Source organism: Hetaerina americana, unplaced genomic scaffold, assembly GCF_022747635.1.
Source record: "Hetaerina americana unplaced genomic scaffold, ioHetAmer1.1.p SCAF_8, whole genome shotgun sequence".
Lineage (NCBI taxonomy): Eukaryota > Metazoa > Arthropoda > Insecta > Odonata > Calopterygidae > Hetaerina > Hetaerina americana.
Window position 1 is genome coordinate 18,285,994 of NW_027287427.1, and position 20,467 is coordinate 18,306,460.

The 20,467-nt window shown below is 36.1% G+C and overlaps 1 protein-coding gene across 3 annotated transcripts in view; it reads right to left on the reverse strand.

The window, feature by feature from the left end:
* The window catches only part of Tdrd3 (Tudor domain containing 3), a 54,820-nt gene that overhangs the window by 34,034 nt on the left and 319 nt on the right, over positions 1-20,467 (reverse strand). For all 3 annotated transcript variants that reach the window (XM_071597035.1, XM_071597034.1, XM_071597036.1), the window contains exons 3-8: positions 20,275-20,340; positions 15,842-16,002; positions 5,684-5,828; positions 2,763-2,873; positions 812-934; positions 610-723 (exon numbers count right to left, since the gene is read on the reverse strand). In XM_071597035.1, coding sequence (XP_071453136.1) covers positions 610-723; positions 812-934; positions 2,763-2,873; positions 5,684-5,828; positions 15,842-16,002; positions 20,275-20,340 — 720 coding nt within the window. The remainder of the gene's footprint in view (positions 1-609; positions 724-811; positions 935-2,762; positions 2,874-5,683; positions 5,829-15,841; positions 16,003-20,274; positions 20,341-20,467) is intronic.

Genomic DNA, 20,467 nt, shown 5'->3' on the forward strand with positions numbered 1-20,467 from the left:
TCTGAAACCATTCTTCCCAGCACCTTAAGAGCAGGTATTACTGAAAAGTTGCATAGATATACGTCAAAATTGATCAGAATCCAAATAGTATGGCTCTGTCCAATTACAATATATATTAAAAGTTATTTAACATAAGCATATCAACACTTATGAGAGAATTTTGTTTATTACTACGGTTCATAATAAATATAGGCATGTGAAAAAGAAGTAATTATTATATCTCTTGACTTATATAACCACTTAAAAGTGTTATGTACACATCTGTAAGCAGTAATTTGTTCCCTTGGGCTATGGATGAGGGAGAGTTTCCTGTGCTAAAGGTTGTTCCTAACTAACTGATTTTACAAAACTGCTTTCATCACAAAATAGCAAACCAACTATTGCAGACTCAGGCAGAAAATATTCATTAGGAATTTTTAAAGGCTGAAATATTATCATGAACAATCTATGCTTTCAACAGAGTATTTTGTAGAGTGCTGCATTTTAGATAAGTCAGTTTGAAGACCAAATTTCTATTAAAAGCATTTCTGAGAATACAGAGGAGGAAAAAAAAAGAATATTTAAAATTTCGTCCCATTACAATAATGCTTTCAACGACAGCATACTTGCCTGTAACGACCGGAGGGCCCGGTCAACATTGTTTTTATTTTGACGGAGAGCATATTCAGCTTGTGAAATGGTGAAGCCCATATCAACAATTTGCTGGACATTATGATCAAGCATCTGGTGGGTAAAAGAAATCATGACAAGTTGAATATATTTGCAACAACAAAACAAAATACATTACTGAGAATTGTATCTTTAAGCTAACCTGTTTATTTCCTCCACCAAATATTTTTTTGCAGCCAGCTTTAGCAGCCTCAGCAATAGCATCCTTCCTCTGAGCCTCAAATTCTGGATTCTCCTTATTTTCTTTATTGCCAATTTCTAGAGACTAAAAACAAAGGAAAAGAATTTAAGAAGGAAGTGAAGGAGGGAATTTTAATAGTTGAAAAAATATTAAATGAGCATTCAAATTTTGGCACTATCAGTACACAACTCATGCTCCTATTTGCACTTAGTAGATTCAATCAAAATTTTCAATTAAACATCAAATTTAATCCCTCGTATTCTATATGAAAAGAATTTGAATATAAGGAGTAGTTAAGAGAATGAAATAATTTGTTGTACTAAATAAGATCATGAAGGGGGACAGGACTGTTATGTCAATATTGTGCAAACAATGCAAAACAAAGGGGACGCTAGTCCATAAACGCTAACTTTCAAATGGTACATAAAGGAATACCCAATTGTATGACTACATGGTAAAGTATTGGGAAATGTTATAGAAAAATATTTATTTCAGATATTGCTACAATGCCTCAAAATTCTTGAATTCCCTGGAATCAAGGAAATTCAAAGGAATTCCTTTGGGCATCGATACACTTTAGCCAGCGGCTTTTGCAAGACTCACAGGCTCCCTGGTAAGCAGATTCCAGAAGATCCTGAAGGCTATGCATGCAAGCTTCTTTGGCAGCACTTAGGGTCCCATGGTGGTGTCCTTTGAGGGAGGATTTCACTTTTGGAAATAGGAAATATTCTGCTGGTACCAAGTCAGGACTGTAAGGGGTTTGGGGAATCATTGCGCTGCTTTTTAGGTCTTCCTAAGCAGATTTTCAACTTTGCTTTTGGTTGTCTGTCAAGACTTTCGGAACAAGTTTATGGCAGATTTTTTGCATCACTAAATTTTCAGAGATAATGAATTGTGGGCACTGTCATCTTATTGATGCCCATACAATCTGCAATTTCTGCTCACTTAACCGACAGTCTGAATCCAGCTCTTCACGAACATGTTGCATTTTGTTGTCAATTCTTGACAACGACGATCGTCCAGCGTGAGGCTCGTCCTCCACTCTCTCGGCCATCATTGAAGAGCTTGAACCACTTTCAAACTGCAGCTGTAAGGGGGTTGGGGAATCGTCGAGATGCCATTTTTCGTCATTTAGTTGGTTACCACTGGACTCTACTTTTGGTCATCCGTCAATACCTTCCGGTTGAGTTTAACGCGGACCTTGAGCAATGCAAAATTTTCAGTGATAATGGTGTGCACTGTCATCTTATTAATGTCAATTCAGTCTGCGATCATACGAACACTTGTCCAACGGTTTGAATTCAGTACCTCACGAAAATATTCCACGTTGTTGTCGGTTCTTGGCATTCACGGCCGTCCAGCACGGGGCTCATCCTCCACACTCTCTCAGCCATATTTGAAGAGTATTAGCCACTTAAAAACTGCAGTTTGTGATAAGTTTTCATCCTTGAATACTTGGCGAATCAAGCCCAATGCCTCCGTACCCAATTTCCCCAGTCCAACATAAAAATTTGACAGCGCACAACTGTTCATTCATTTACTGCATTTTGCACTTGCACCAAGTCAATCGACAGGGGTCCACCAAAAAACATGATCTAGCCTGAACAAATGCTCGCAGGCGATTTGCACTAGACACTTTTTGAACTTCAGACCACCAAACACTGCTACATGATCAAGTATCGAAAAAACTTGCTCCCAATACTTCTCCTACAAACCTTGTAGACCCAATTGTAGGCATATTACCATTTAACTATATCAATATAGTATGCAGTACTTATCCAGGTAAAAATATACGTGAAAGCACTCAATAAGCAAGTATTAAGAGTAAATGATCATTTTGCCAAATAAGTTTTAGCTATTGCCATGTACTAATAGTTTTTAAATGCTAAACAAAATCATTTTTTTCACTTACTTTGAAATTTCTATCTTGAGGATTCGCTCTAAGAATTTTCTGCCCAAAAGGTATCCATGGAGGAGCTGCACCTTCTTCTCCAGCCCAGTTTCTAGAGTGTTTAGCTAAACTCTGAAATAGTAATGATTAGATAAAAGTAATATAAATGCTTAAATATAATGACTTTATTCACTGGATAAATGTACGAGGGAGGTTCAATAAGTGCCCATACTAGAAATGAAGAAAACATTTTTTCAAAAACATTTTTTTTATTTTTCAACATAGTCCCCTTTTAGAAAGATACACTTCTCCCAACGTTCCCGCCATTTTTTTAACCCCTCAAAAAAATAGGATTTGCCGAACTCTCCAAAATACGCATCTGTCTCGGCGATAACTTCCTCGTTTGAGCTAATTTTTTTTCCCGCGAACCGTTTCTTCATGTTAGGGAATAAGAAAAAGTCGCAGGGAGCCAGATCGGGCGAATACCGGGGTTGCGGCAGCAATTTATAGCGTAGTTCATGCAGTTCAACACTGCTTCGAAGTTGACAGCCGGATCAGCTGGTTGTCCACCGTGAGCAATCGTGGCACCCATCAAGCCAACAATTTTTTCATCGCCAACTTATCATGTAAAATATTAATTGCCGTTCTGGTTGACATACCCACGACCTCTGCTACTTCGCGCACTTTTGTTCGTCGATCAGCGAGAATCATGGCGTGGACTTTTTGAATGATTTCCTCAGTAACCATGTCTGCCGGGCATCCTGGTTGCTCCTCATCAAAAACAGATGTTCGCCCACGTTTAAATACGTTGAACAAATATCTAACTGTGGTCATAGATGGCGAAGTGTCCCCATTAACAGCATCCAACTTTGCTTTTATCTCCTTGCATTTCTTCCCATCCAAAAACAAAAAGCGAATTACCAAACAATACTGCTCTTTTTCCATCTTAGCAAAAATTACGAAACCCTTCTTACTTGAATGGCTGCCAAATCCAAACTAACCTTTAAATCAATCTGAAATTTGTTTCATCATTGTTTGATAGATGGCTGCACACAATGATAACATAAACTTCCCTCAGGAACGCCCTTTGTCGTCAAACACGGGTACTTATGAACCGCCCTCGTACAATGAAACCTCAAATTCAAATACCAAAAGTATACATTGATTTTTTACGCCACCACTGGCCTACTAGGCCCATTTAAGTAAATGCAATAAGATCCTTAAAGTAATGACACTGAACCTGGAATTAACATAAATCTTACTGCTCCGCAGAGTTGACACATTGGCTATTATCATGTCTTCCCAGGTTGCATTATAACTGAACAGTTTAATTAAGGATGACTTGGAGAGACTTTTTAAGATCCAGGATGTGACAGGAAAACATTTTCCTAGCCATTTTAGGGGTAATTTTCAGGAAAAACTCAACTATTTATCACTTTTTCATGAACTCCATTTTGAATGCAAATATTTTTATCTGCAGTTAGTTTAATTACATAATGAATAATAAACAAGGCATCAACTGAAGGGTAATTTGTACAAATACAGTTCAAAATATAATCCTAGAATATAAAATATTAAATTGAAAGACCTCAAGAGCATTTGGTATTTAGGGATTCAATAAAGAAATATAACTTATTAAAATACTTATATACATAAAATAAAATTGATAATGGATCATTATATACAATATAGAGCAAACTCTCCATTATCTATCCAAATTGGATGTATGACGAAGCACATAAAATTGAAAAACATGTATCATCGAAATATGCAAAAAATATGGTTATGACCAAATGGATTTCTACAGAAACTCCCTTTTCATTTTTTGAGATTAATTTGAGTATTTAGCAATGGAAAATACATTTTTTCATTTTTCAGTCAATTTTATTACATTGGATTATAAATCTCACTGCTAACTCTAACTTCCATTTCTAGGATGTGAAAAGTGAAGTTACAGTATGAAATAAAACACCATATTACATTATAAATAAAGAGCATACAGATTGTATTCTAACTCTGAGCATAAGCTTCTGCTTGCAAATAATTTTTATTTTTGAATAAAAAGTTATTTCTTCAACATGTTTGAGAGCTAGGTTCTCTCTCAAACTGGTGAAAACATAAACAGCAGATAAGAAAATACCATCAGAAAACAGCAACACCCACCAAATGTAATTAGCTAGATTTTAACAGAATGAAAAATTTTATTGGATGCTGATATACTGATAAATCAAGATTCCACAGTTAATTCAGGATTCAAAAAACTTTTGGTTTATACCAAAGCGAATTTCAATCAAGATATTTTATTTATTTTGAAGTTAGGTTTCAGACGGTGTCTATGTTTATTGCTAATTTTGGTGGGGACTTCATTTTTCTTTCTTCATTACTTTGTCACTTATGCTCTGCTTTATGCTGCCTAAAAACTCAATTTCTTCCTTCCTCTTTAATACTCTCCCAGTATTCTCCCCTCTTATCATATCCGTCAATACACCACATTCAGTGAAATTATATTGACAACAATCTGAATCATAAAAATTATGTAAATTCTATGACTACGTACATTCTTGGCTTCCAATTTATTTTAACTACTTTATAACTTCAAAATAAATTAAGGAAGATTATATTTAATAGCCTTCGCTCAGCTAAAATTTTTGAAACATTTTAAATGCCCCCAATATAAAATATTGTTCGTCTCAAAACACTTCCATACAATTCTGACGAGGGTAATGTAATGAGCACAGCCAAATTTGAGCAAATTTAAAAAGGGCATTTCCAGAATTTTGGTTGATTAGGCTTGGAGTGACCCATGAATTTTACCGAACAAAAACCTTGAGCTAATCTCTACCCATACAAATAATTCTCCATCATGAGAACGTCCCTCCAATAGCTTGATCATGAAAAATGGCACTAACTTACACAAATTCACATAAATATATTTTACTTACTCTATTTAATTCCCATTTTTCGACTAGAGCTGTTACTTGACCACCTAACACCTCAAGATGATGGGGTCTTAGAAGGAGCAGACCATGCATCATGGCAATGACTCCACCTTTCAATAGCACTTTGGTTCCAGGCGGAGTATTAAGGCTGTAACATAAAAGAAATTACAATTGTTGAAAGCAGCCATTTGGCAATACAAATTATGACTTGAGGAAAGGGCAAGTAGCAGTAACACACAGGAAAAACAACACACAAGTAAATGTTAGGGCTTCTAACCCTTCTTCAAGATGGTTGAGGAGGTTTCTCTCAGAGGCTGGCAAGGGATGAATGTTATGGTTAAGATGTTGTCCATGATATTCCTAAATTGCTATAACTTGGTGAGGGAGTTTAACCCCTAAGCGCGGCTCTCAGTACGTGATACGTCGCAGTCAGGCCTTTTCTGTAGATTGACGTACGCCCAGCTCCACTCCCTCGGTTTTGAATTTGTTTCTGCTGCCATCGAATTTTTTAAATATATGTGGTTGCCCTAGGCCTCTACGTAATGAGTCTTCCTAATCATTCTGTTTTGGCTATATGATAAGGCAGTCTATAAGGAAGATATATATATCGAGTCTGTTGCTATGAGTTAAACGAGTTCTTGGCATTTACGTTTTGTCCTCAGGTTCTGTTCGTCTTTATTACTTGATATGATCTCCCTATCTAATTTCTCTGGAACCATTTGTGTAACATTCTTTCTTTTTATTTCGTTATAACAGTTGCAGGGGCATAAGGTAGCACCACCGTCTAATCTCAGTTGTCAGATTTCTTTCTTGAGAAAGAGAAGTAATAATGCCTTGTGTATAAACGCCCAATGGATTCCAAGAGTGATAAGCTTTTTTTGAGTGAAGATATTATAATGAATTAAGTTGAAGATTTGGAAGGAGAAAGAGAAGTGAGCATTGGATCTAATAGTGCAAGATCAATTGAGGAAGATTAGTTGACAGGCACTTTGTTGAAAAGAAATGGTTTTTCACACAAAATTTGATACAGATTCTTTGATCCATTTTTTGGAACAGGCAAAAATCAAAGACAAGCCAAAACACATCCAAGCAAAACAGCTGTCAACAATTAACTGAACATTCAAAATGGCCAAACTTTTCGGCATAAGTGAGACATTAGTACCAACATAGAGTTTAAAGACTCTTTGGGGGCAGAGTGTTTCGTGGTGCATTTTCATGTGGTGTTTCAATTTCTTGCTTGTTGTGTCCTGGCTCCCGTGTTGTAGGATGTCTTTCGTGCTGCATCATGGGGTGCAGTTTTTTAGTTGTTTTGCGGTATATGTGTTTGCATGAGTATTGGATGAAGGGATTTTTGCATGAGTGTGTGCGTTGCTGTGGGTGTAATTTTCCGTGTTGTTTTTTTGCATGTGGTATTTTTCTTTTTTACGGTTGGTGACCTAACACCCCCCGCCACACGCCCTTGCGGCGGCTTGCGGGGTATTATGTAGATGTAGATGTAGAACATAACGCCACAAAAAAATCGAATATACTTAACCCGTGAAAATTCAAAATTCTTTTTGAGCAGACCTCGTATAATACGTGCAAATGCTATGCATACACATACCAATTCATGCAAACATTACTCGTAAAACAACATCCCTGGTTATAATTACAATCACCAATACGAAGTATGATTCTCCTGCGAAGGATCTCGAAGTTTGTCCACAGTTGTATTTTGGTTTTCTGGGAAATTAGCGACTGAATGGAAGAGATGGTGCATTAGTTATAACAGATGATAGCTCATTCGGATGACAATATCCTGTGACTGAAAATGTAGTTATTCTGTAATGAGGGAACACAAGCTTATGATTACCTCTGGTATTTAGCCTATATATTCTATCAAGGCTATTGAAGTCATCGGTAAAATACTTAGGGGTTTTATAATTTAGTATTTGGTAGAGTATAGACAGCATGTGGAGTTTCCCAAGAGAATCCAGGAGGAGCCAGTTAAGTTTGTACAAATATTCTGTAATATGATATGTAATTTTCAAATTGTAAATGAAGCGTATACATGAGTTAAATGCCCTTTGTACTATAGTGGAACCTTGCTGAATGAGCACGTTGCATAGTGATTAATTTGCATAATGAGCAAAATTATTGGCCCCGCAAATGATTTGCATTGGCACGAATGACTACAAGAGGGGATTCCCACAATGCCTGCTACTTCACTTTGTATTTAGTACTTGTTCCACTAGCATCTTAGTGTCACAGGTAATCAAACATTTTTTCAAAGTTGTGTTCAGACATATCATTTGGGATTTTTTTGCGCAGAGTTTAACAATATTTTGGGCATAATTTAAAAATTGACCCTGAAGAAAAATCCATAAGATGAGTCACAAAAGAATAAAAATTACAGTAGAAATGAAAAGTAAAATCAATGAAAATCGGGAATAAGATGTAAGCGTGGCTATCTAATATGCACATTAACAATTGGTTGATATTAAATTTTCTTGAATAATATGGTCAAAATTAAGAAGCAAGATGCTTCAAAGAGAGTGACAAGAATATATACGCAACGAGCATGTATTCTTTAAGATGCTGAAAGGTTACTTCTCATATGGATAAAGGAAAAGCAATTGCAATGCAACACTTTAATAAGAATACAACATGCAACACGGGGAAAGTGCTTTTCCCAACCTCGTTAATAATATGTTAAAGGCACCAACAGCCAAACAAGTATTCAAGGGGAGACATGCATGGTTCGAGAAGTCAACAAGAGGGACTTTCATCCACAGTATTGTGAGCATGGTGAAGCAGCAAGCTCTGAGTCAAAGGCAGCAGAGAACTTCATTAGTGACTTCAAGAATCTCGTTGATTTTGTGGGTAACCAGGCACAACAGGTTTTTAATTTTGATGAGACAAGTCTCCTCTAGAAGAAGATGCCTAAGCGACCCTCTATTTGTAAATGTAACCATAGGGAAGAATGCACTGCCCCGGCACAAGAGAAAAACCATCCATTAAAAGCCATCTCATACTGCTAGGTTGCACAAATGCAAGCGGCAATTTGATAATTTAACCCCTGCTTGTTTACCATTGTGAAAGCTCTCAAGAAGTGTTAACTCCAAAATGTTAAATGTGACACCGAAGTTATTGGAAAATGTTGCATTGTACCATGCCTCTGAGGCATCACCCTAATAAGAAAGTGTCTTAAGTATGCCAGAAATTTATCTAATGATAATACTGAGTCTCATTTTCACTAAGTTCCGTATTTTCCCTTATGCATAACGTGCACCAAGAACTTTGTAGTTATCTTGAATTTGTATAGATACCGCACACCAAGAGCTTCATAGTTATATTGAACGTATATAGATGCCGCGCATCTGTGTATGTATATGTATGGGAGTATATATCATATAAGCGCGTAAAAATTATACACGAGGTCTGTTCAAAAGGTATCAGGAATTTTGAATTTTCACGAGTAACATATATTTGATTCTCAATTTTTTTGTGGCAATATGTGGGTACTTATGTCTCTCACTTATGCCGAAAAGTTCAGCCATTTTACATATTTAGTTATTTGTTGACAACTGTGTTGCTTGGACGTGTTTTGTCTCTTCTTCGATTTTTGCCTGTTCCAAAAAATAGACCAAAGAATCTGTATCAAATTTTGTGTGAAAAATGAAATTAAGTGCACCGACGCATTCCGAATGTTGACAGTTCCATATGGAGAAGTTGCCTTGGAACAAAGCAATGTTTATTGGTGGTACAAAATGTTCACAGAGGGCCGATATGATGTGAAGGACAAAGAGCATGCCGGACGCCTGAGCACTTGTCAACAGACAAAAACAATGATGAAGTGAACAAAATAGCACTGGCTAATTGTCAAATCACCGTTAGAGAAGTTGCTGAGGACCTAAACATATTGATTGGCTTGTGCCATTCGATTTTTGCCAAATAATTGGGCATGACACGGGTCACTGCAAAATTTGTACCAAAATTGACTAATTTCCACCAAAAACAGCAACGCATTAACATTGCTAATGACTCTGTCCACGATGACCCAAATTTGCTCCAGAGGGTCATGACTGGTGACAAATCATGCATGGTTTGGGGTTATGACGTTGAAACTAAAGCTCAATCATCCTACTAGAAGCTGCAGCACAAGCCAAGACTAAAAAAGCATGCCATGTTCAGTCGAAAGTGCAAGTGTTGCTTACAGTTTTCTTAGATAGCAGGGGCGTGGTGCATCATGAGTTCTAGCCGAAAAGTAGAACGGCAAATAAGGAATATTACCTGCAAGTTTTTTGCAATTTACACAAAGCAATCCGCCACAATCGCCCGGATTAGTGGAAGAACAAAAATTGGCTTCTGCACCATGACAACGCCCCTGCTCACACATTGTTACTTGTGCGTGAATATTTGGTCAAAAACAACACACTAATGATGTCGCAGCCACCATATTCCCCAGATCTGGCCCCCAGTGACTTTTTCTGGTTCCCGAAACTGGGGAAGCCCATGAAGGGACAACGCTACGCTACGATTGATGAGATAAAGACTGCATCGAAGGAGGTGCTGAATAAGATCACAAAAAATGATTTTTTGAAGTGCTTCGAGTATTGGAAAAAACGTAGGCACAAGTGTATAATATCTAATGCAGATTACTTTGAAGGGGACAATATAGATATTCATGAATAAATAAATAATTTTTGAAAAAACACAAAAGTAGCGATATGTTTTGAACAGACCTTGTATATTGTGTGTAAAAATGTCTAAATCTATACACTAATTGGGTCACCGATGAAATACGATGCCTCTCGAAAAAAATGAAGGAGTTAGCTATCTCTTATAAAATAAATGTAACTCGATAGACTGCTTGGAGTATAGAACACTGAAAAAAACGTACCGTCAAAAGTTACAACTGGCTAAAAAAACATTTAACAACTGTAGAATTCTCAATGCCGATAACAAATCTAAAGAAATTTGGAAGATTATAAAGGAAGCTAAGTGTTCTATCAATAATCATCATGATTTCAAATTACAGGACTCCACCGGTAATGTTATTTCTGATTACTCTCAAATGGCATCCAACTTAAATGACTTCTACTTGTCCCACCAGACTACTACAAATACTCCAATTCCTGTTAATTATCCTCTAATCCCAAGCCTGTCTAATTCATTGTACCTGCTTCCTTGTACTGAACTGGAACTGATGAACATCATTAAAAAATTCCCTAACAAAAGTAGTCCTGGTACAGATGGTATCCCAGGGATTGTGATAAAAAAATCAATTAATTCTATCAAGGAACAGATACTCTTCCTAATTAATAAATCCCTACAACTTGGTGTTTTTCCTGATGCCATTAAAATTGCCAAAGTTGTACCACTTTATAAAGGGAAAGGTAGTGAGCAGGATATGAATTCTTACCGTCCAATATCTTTATTAAACCAGATAGGGAAACTATTTGAAAAGGTCTTCCATAATCGACTTACATCATTTCTTGAATCTTTTAATCTCTTGTCTGGCTCACAGAATGGTTTTAGGAAATGCAGATCTACATCTACAGCCACCTATCACCTCGTAAACCTAATACTTTCAAATCTTGATAATAGAATTGAAACCTTGGGACTATTCTTCGATTTTTCCAAGGCTTTTGACCTAGTTAATCATCATTCACTCTTGTCCAAATTAGGACGCTATGGCATCAGAGGTATCCCTTATAACTGGATCAAATCTTACCTCAGCACAAGGCACCAACAGGTTATTTTGTCAAAGAACGGTACTAATTTTACTTCTCCTAGTAAAGAAGTTACATTAGGTGTACCCCAAGGCTCAGTCTTGGGCCCTATCCTATTTTTACTTTACATTAATGACTTACCAAAAGTTCTGCAGTCAGTTCCAGGAGCCGAGCCAATTTTATATGCTGATGACACTAACGTAATTGTATCAGCACCATCGTTAAACAACTTGACCTTGACAGCAGCTAGAGTCTCCGAACTTCTTTGTGAATGGTGTTCACAAAATTCTCTGAAACTCAACCCTGACAAGTCTGGACTCATATACTTCTCTAATAAAAATAAAGCCCCTGCTTCATTGGCCATTGACCTAGGGGGAACGTGTGTACCCCAAATTTCTAGATCCAAGTTTTTGGGAGTTGTTATAAATAAAAATGTATCATGGGATGAACACATATGCAATCTTCGTAGCAGGTTAAATTCCATTTGCTTTCTTATTAGAAGTATTAGGAAATCTGTAAGCCTTGATATCTTACTTTCAATTTATTACGGAGAATTTTATTCTTTAATTATCTAGAGTATTCTGTTCTGGGGTTCTTCCCCTCATTCTGATTCAATTTTTAAAGCTCAAAAATGTTTAATACGATTAATATGCAATGCTCCCTACAATGCACCTTGTCTTTCCTTCTTCAAAAGGTTAAATATTCTGACTGTTCCATGTATTTACATTTATGTCGTATGCATTTTCGCTAAAAGTAATATATCCAATTATATGACAAATGACAACGTTCATTGTCACCAAACCAGAGCCTGCAGAGACCTGCATCAAACTTATTGCAGGACTTTAAATACATCCCTGGGGCCTAAATCAATGGGCCTCCTTGCACTGAACAGGCTCCCTTACGATTTTAAGTACGTAAAGGATCCAGTCCTGTTCAAAAAGAAATTAATATCATTTTTAAGGAAAGAACAGTTTTATTCTGTAATGGAATTCATGGAGAAAAAATAACCATACTGAATATGGAATATATTTTATGCAAAAAATTATTATTGTGTCATGCTTTTCTGAATTTCATCATTGTTTAACATCTATATGTACATATGACGTGTCCTATACACTTATCTGATGTATCTATTACACTGTGTCAGTGTCTTCTGGGCAAATAAAGATTATTATTATTATTATTAACAACCAATGAATACATGAAATCATAATTGCCTGTGGCTATATCTACCAAAAGTATACAGAAGATTAGAGCCAGGTGATTGAAGTTAATGTTTAACAACAGAAGGATCAAAATATTAAGCAATATTTACAAGCCAACACAATATGCTGCCTAATTGCTTTTTCACTATGATTTCTAAGTCGAAACGAGACATAGGTTTGTGTGCAATTTCATTTGCTATATAAAGTAACTTTCAGCAAATCAAATACAAATAAAAAGAGAATGAATGAAACACAATTTTCTTGTTTTGTTTACTTAACTTCCCTTTGTTTGTATCGGTGCTCAGCTGTTCTAGACTGCCAAGTTTTATGAGAGTGCCGCCTGCATGGTGATTGTTTCAAACCTGAATTGAGTTTAGCTTTTGTAATTCAGAATTTTCTCAAGAAAATTATCCATGGAGAAGAAAATCATATGCAGCGATGTTTAAGCTAGAATTCATCAATTTCATGAAAGGCTATCACAAGGCCACCAGGATTTATCCGTTGAGAAATCTTTTAAATCAAAGTTATGTTCAAGCAAGGAAAAGTGGATGATGTCTGCTATGAAAGACTACACAGAATCGGGAAGGATTAAAAGAGTGTTTTATGAAGAAATAAGCCGGTGGATCCTGGAAAGTTCGCAGGGTGTTGGAGTGACTTGGGTAAAAGTATGATTTGAAAAAGCTTTAGGCAATATTTCAACGCCACTGCTAGAATATGAGGTAGAGTTAACTTCGGAGAGTGAATTCGGTTATGTGCCTAAAGAGATAACAAATGCACTTAATTCATTTAATTGAGATTCGGGTGACGAATTTCTTGGATTCAGGTGATCTACCTATCCTATCATATATTTATACGTATGCATAAATAGTATGACATACTCTAGATATACGTGAAGTACCATGAATCAGAATAAAGAAGTACTAGATATTAGAATAAATGAAGTATAGAAATTATATGTTTCTTCTTTTTCTCATGGATTTATGAGATGAAATAACAGTAAAAGTAGCAGATCTGTATAAAATAGAATGCAATGATAAAAGCATTCTTTCAGAATAATTTATTTTTGCGAGAACCTTCTTTAAACTATTGGGTACATAGGAATGTTTGGATCTTTCAATTCTCATTACATAACGTGCATCGTCATTTTTATGATCATCTGAAGATTTTGGTATCAATTACGTGTGTGTTATCAATGGGAAAGTACGGTATTTAAGCATCAGAAATAACAAATATCTCTAGGCAGCTTTCTAGTAAAAAAGAATTAGGCACGTATCATGAATAATAAAACTATTTATTTTGATTCTTGTTTTTAGAAATCCTGGACCGCTGATTGATTGATGCATTCCCTCCCGGTTGATTCATTCCACAATAGAAGATGAGATGAACATGACCCAAGATCCTAAATAATGTACATATAATTTTCTTTGAATAACCTTTATACATAATTTAGTTTTTTCTACACTGTTGCATTGCAAAACATTATCAAATTTTATATTACTTTATATGGAAAAAATTGTTTCACTAAACAAGTGTTTTGATTAACGAGAAAGATCACAAAATGAATTATGCCCATTGCACGAGGTTCTGCAGTATAGTCTACATGAAATCTTTCTAAAATCCCATTATTTCCATTCCTATGCCTTTTGTGGTTTTTAAACCAAGTGTTTGTTATGATGTTATGTTTGCAACAGAGCCTTGAAAATGTTTCTTTGGGTGCCTTTTAAATACGAAGTGAGAAAACGCAACACCCAAAGCGTGAATAGCTTAAGCAAGTCGAATGACAAGTGCTCCTTCGACATGCCCATAATCTCCACTATCTCTCTTAACTGTAACTCAATGGCCTTCAAATTTTATGAACTATTACGATACTAACAGTGGTTGTCGCAGTTTTTAGCTCTCCCAAATGCTCACCATCAGCCAAGCTAGTACAGCTACATTTAAATTCAGCAACCAAAATTTCAGTTGTAAATGATAATGAAGAGTCCCCTTACACAACATCAAACTTGCCTTTGATTTGCAAAGCCTTTCAAAAACAAATATATATTTTATTTACGCTTGGCACTCAATTTTTTCCATTTTCACAAAAACTCTCACAACAACTCACTCAAACAATTGTCAATATACCACTGAGGGTCCAAAATGGCTGAAATGTTGGTAATTACCTTTCAATGCAGGCACAAACACATTCCCCAACTTTTGCTGAAGAGAGTTGCCATCTTCATGCTGAAGATGACAAATCTCTTCTCTCTTCTCAGCTTTTCACACTACCCTTGTATCTATGTTTCGTCGCTCCATTTCTAGCTTCGTATTTTCTAATTTCCCTGTCTTTAATGTTGAGCTAACAATCTAAGGCCCTATTCCAACTAGTTCAGTCCTGTTCTGTGCAGCTGTTATCACTTTCTCTTTGCCAGGATTTTGTGAGATGAAAGTCGTGGAAGCCTTGCCTCTCCTGCTGCTGGGTACAACAAATGACCACGTGGGCCAAGTTCAATATTTACAATGACTCATTATCAGTATGGTGTCCATTATGACATTATAGGAATGAATGATTAAGATGGTTTCCTATTGTCTTCTTCAACAATTTTATTCATGTAACACCATCACTCAAATGGCCACCCCACCGAAGTCAGACACTTTTGTAACTGCATCACTTAGAAACAGACGCCACAATGACTACCCGCAGTTTCTTTGGAATTTACCCTTCACCTGCCGTCTACTCTTTAATCTATCTGGCATGAGTAACCGTAGAAGGGGCAAAATTTATTCCTCCTGCCAGTACAGCTCTAAGGGTCATCAGAACACACAAGCCCTTCACCATTTCAAGGTTGTAATCAATGGCAAATATTCACTCACTTAGTAAACTTTTGTTAACCCACAATCCCACATAAATCAGAGTTAATCCCAGCCTTTGGTAACAGATAAAATAAAAAAATGACCATTTATATCAAAGTCAGTCAATGCAATAATTAAAAATATGGAGCTTATCTTACCAATAGCAAATGAAACCTAGCAGATTGGTTTATAAGACTCACTTTATTTAAGTTTATGGTTTTGCACAGAAAACAGTTAGCCTGGTTAAATAAGTATGATATAGGTTCAAAAGAGCAGAGAAATCAACTAGGTTTGAATTCATGACTCTTTGACCAGTGGCTGATTCCTAGTCCACTTACACAGAACATTGTTGGTACGACTTCAACAAAATTACTTAGTTGATAATGGATTAAGGAGAAACAATGAAATACCTTAGAGACTGAATATGCTCAAACTCAACTGCCTGGCAAGTGAGCTGACCATCAGAAAGGGTAAATTTCAGCATCCTTGGTGCTCCTCGAGATTCTTCATTGGCCTTGGGAGCAGATACATTTCTAACTTTTTGTACTTGAACAACCATCTTGCCAGAAATCTGTCAAATAGAAGCGAGACCAAATTAGACTAAACAGCATTCCAACATTGAAACACTTCTGCATGTATATCATGATAATCAGCACACCACACACTTCAAAAGTTACTTTTGTAGTATCCAATAATTATTCATTAAATAACTGAATAATATCTTTTAAAGAGAGAGTTGGGATTTGTTGTTTCAGATGTAAATTTAGGGAATTTACACAACATATCAAAATGAAAGAAGTCACTTTGTAATTACACACAAGCTTTATTAAAACACAATCTGTGAAGGTGTCCAATGACAAAACCTAGGTTGGCTTTTTTAAGTCAGTAAACATGTGTTATATATATATATGTGTGTGTGTGATGGAGTCTATCCAAGGGTAATTCCAAAAGTAACCGACACTACAAAGAAAACACAAAAATTTTGGAAAAAAGTGTATCTATTTTTCAACAATCTCCTTTCAGCTCCAAACACTTTCCCCAGCGATGTTCAAAAAGTTCGATACCCTTTTATAATAACTGTCTTGCTCCTCAAAATAGCCATCAACTGCCGACATCACTTCTTCGCAGTTAATAAATCTTTGACCACCGAGCCATTTTTTCAATTTTGCAAGCAGAAAATAATCTGAGAGAGCTACATCTGGCAAATATATTGAAACTTTAATTCATGAATTTTGGCCATTACAATTATGGATTTATGAGCTAGTGCATTGCCTTGATGGAACAACTCTTTGTTCTTAGCCAAATGCAGCCGCTTTTGCTTGATTTCTTCGCTCAAATGTTGCAATAAGTTCACATAATACTCGCCGTTGATAGTCTTCCCTAATTTCAATGCTTTAAACCTTATATTCCCATAATGGATTTTGGCCTTCCTCTGGTGTTATGATGATTATAGGCAGAGTAAAGAGAATAGTTGCAATGCTATTTTATATACACAGAATTTAAAATATAATGTAGATGTACAGGAGTGATAGCAAATTTAAATTCATGGAAAATAGGCCTTGATGGAGCATTGCGAGGTTTCCTGGTTATTATTCTTATAGCTTTCATTTTAATAATGGTTAGAGAAATAGTAGTTTATCCCCATAATATTATACAATATGTAATAATTGAATAAATTTCTCCATAGTATAAATTGAGTGGTACAGTTTTACTTGTAGTCTCAGACAGGTGGGGACCGAGATGGTGCAGGGACTAACGTTCTGGCTTCCCACCCCAAAGGCCCGGGTTCAAATCACGGTGGTGTTGAATATTTTTCAGAGGTATCTCAATCCCTACTTGAGGTGCTTTGTGGAGGGCACTTTGAGTGAGTATGCCATCCGTCAGATGGGACGTCAAGCTGCGGACCCCTTGGTCTTGGCCTTTCGTAAAGAGTAGGCTAATGCCAACGCCGGTTTCTCTCCACCCTCCATCCTTTCCTGTCCATCCCGTATGGCACAAATGACCTCAGCTGTCGGTCGCCTCCCCTAAATACTACTACTACAGGTGTCTTACTAGACAGGTGTCTTAATAAATAGCAAGTTGAACTGAGCTTATGTTGAAGGGATTTTTAATGTGTATCCTTCTGTGTGTGTGCAAACATTTCTTAAAAGAAATATTTGCACACACAGAAATACCAAGAAATTTATATTCCATCACAAGCTCAATTGATTGGTCATTAATTTAAAGGAATATTGAAAGCTGCAAACACAACTAAAGAAACAGCAAACAAGAAAAGGACACTAAAACCACAGATTACAGATGAGATGATTATAAAAGTAAACAAGAGAAGGAAATGGATGATTATAAACACAAGACTGATAGAATGAACTAAACAAAATTTAATAATAAACAGAGGTGGGAAACTAATATGTTGAGGTATCTTTTTTAAGTGTAACTATTGCTAAGAAATAACAGAGATGCCTGGATAAAATTTATTCTGCGTATAAATTGAACCTTATGCACAAAATATCCTAACTTACAGCCATTAATGCTGATTTGTTTTATTTCAAGAAGCCATAAATTGAAGCTTGCAGAGTGGTCAAGTCCCTTTATCAGAAAGGTTACAGTGTCCAGAAAATTGATGATGAAATTATGGATGTTTATGGAAATGATAGCCCATCATATGACACGGTGGAAAGTTAGGTGAAAATGGAATTTTCAAAACATGTCCCTCACAGACAATCCAAGAAGTGGAGGGCCATCACTCACACAATTCTATCCCAGTGAAGAACGTGGAGGAATATCTTATTAGACCTAAAAGCAACCATCCAAATGATCATGAATGAGACATATTTCAACTACAGCAGTATGTGGAAAATTATTCACGATGAACTCCACATGTGAATATCAGAGTGACAGTTGAATAGGGATAACCTTACAAATGATTTTGTGAATTTGCATGTGGAAGTTGAACTTCTAATTTAAAAAAATCATGCCTAAATCAATATAGAATCTGACTGAGGGGATAGGGTTATTGGTGACGGTGTACAAATGCAACAAAGGTTTGCACTTCAGTGAAAAGGTCATCACAGCTGATTTTGAAGGGATGATACTGAATTTCAAATTTGAGCACCATGCATTAGTGGAAGTAAGGGTGGATTGAAGAGATTGGGTATCAAAGGATCTGTAAAACTACTTGATATTTCAAAATCAGCATAAAAGCAAAATTATACACTCATATGAGATCATATATACATATTATCTTTTACAGTTTTGCAAGGTTATGTCTTCTTGTGCCACAGAACCCTCCCAATGTACCTATTTTATAGAGGGCAGGACCCTCAGAGAATGAATTATCCATCAAATAATTTTTCCCTTGTATGTGCTATTTCAACTAAGAGGCCAGCCCACACATCTTGAACATCTTTATACATCCATCTTTATCATATACACATATCTTAAAAGGCCAAATAAAACAAAATAAAAGAACACTTGCTTCACAAGCTAGTCAGAGAGGAGATTAATAAGTCAGATTTGGATTGAGGGGCAAAAGAGGATGGGAGAGAAGAGATAAGATAAAAGGTTACAGTTGTTATTCAAGCTAGAACTAATTGCTTGAAGAATGGAAGTGGACGAACATGGAAGAAAAAACAAATTAAAAATGAGATTAAAAGGACCCAAGAAAGGGGAATACCAAACGGTTCAAGTCAATATGCTGGCAAGGGCTGCGGGTCACAAGAGGAGATAAATAGAGAGCTAAGTAGGCTGTCCATGGTCAACAAATTAGAAACATATAAAATGAACTCAATGTGGAGAAGGAAGTCTGTACATGAATTAAAAACTTAAATTATAATTACCCTGACTCTTTGTTATAACCAGCTTCGAAGTCACAGATATAAATTGGCACCATGGTCAGTATTAAAGATTGAAACAAAAGAATGGAGACATACTATGATGAATTTATTTTGAGAATGGATGCGCTCGGCACAAGCATGCTAAATGTCATACTCAGATCCCTCATTCTTCTTCAGGTGCCTGACTAATGGAGAGTCACAAAAAAATTAGATACATGACTATCTTAATGCAAACCCCCAGCCATGTTTCCAGATGTAACGATAGTAATGAAACTCCACACTTGCCCGACTCTCAAGAGGTTTATTCCGTTTATAATGTAACAACCTTTATTAGTGTGTTCACTTCCGTACAAAATAACATTAACTGTCTAAATAATCAATCAAGCACATCTATGAATCACGATTTTCTGTGATTTCTACGCATGGGTACGGCAATGTTCAAGGATGATTATTACCATTCTAAGGACAATTTAAGACGTGAAAATATAAAAGTTATTCAGTCAATACAGCAAACTTTGTTGATACCCACATTGGTAAATAATGAATTATAAAAAATATCAATTAATTCAAATAACTCCAATAAATTCCTCTGAATATGCACCGATTTTTCTCTGACGTGACACCAGAGACGCCAGGATACCCTATTCACAAATACTAACCTAACGACTCAGTTAAATTTACTTTAACTGGCACCTTATCGGATTGTAAAGTTGTGAAGAAATTTTAGAAAACATATATTACGGCACTACAAAAGAATTACTGAAAGCACAAAGCTGCAAAAATATCTACATGGAAAAATTTCAACAATTAGCAGTGCTACAGTTTGGTAACCTCTGAAATGTATCAGGTTTACACTTTAAAGCAGTTTGAATTCAATTGATTTACAAGGGTTACTTTGTTGTACCTCCAAGAGAGCATCGAGATGGCATTGAAATATAACTATTCAGCGCCAACGAATACTTAGGATCATTAGCAGAAAATAAAATGTCATGACCAACACAGCGACTTACACTTTCCAGCTTTCCATCGTTCACGTTTTCCGGAAAACATCCTGTTCCAATTTCTCTAAGATCTACCTGCGGAGTAAATTCCAAATCATATGTAATTTATCTTTTCTATAAACATCATAAGCTTCATGAGCTGAAGCAGAACACGAGCTTCAAGAGAGATCAAATAAAAACTTTATATACAAGGAAACGCAGT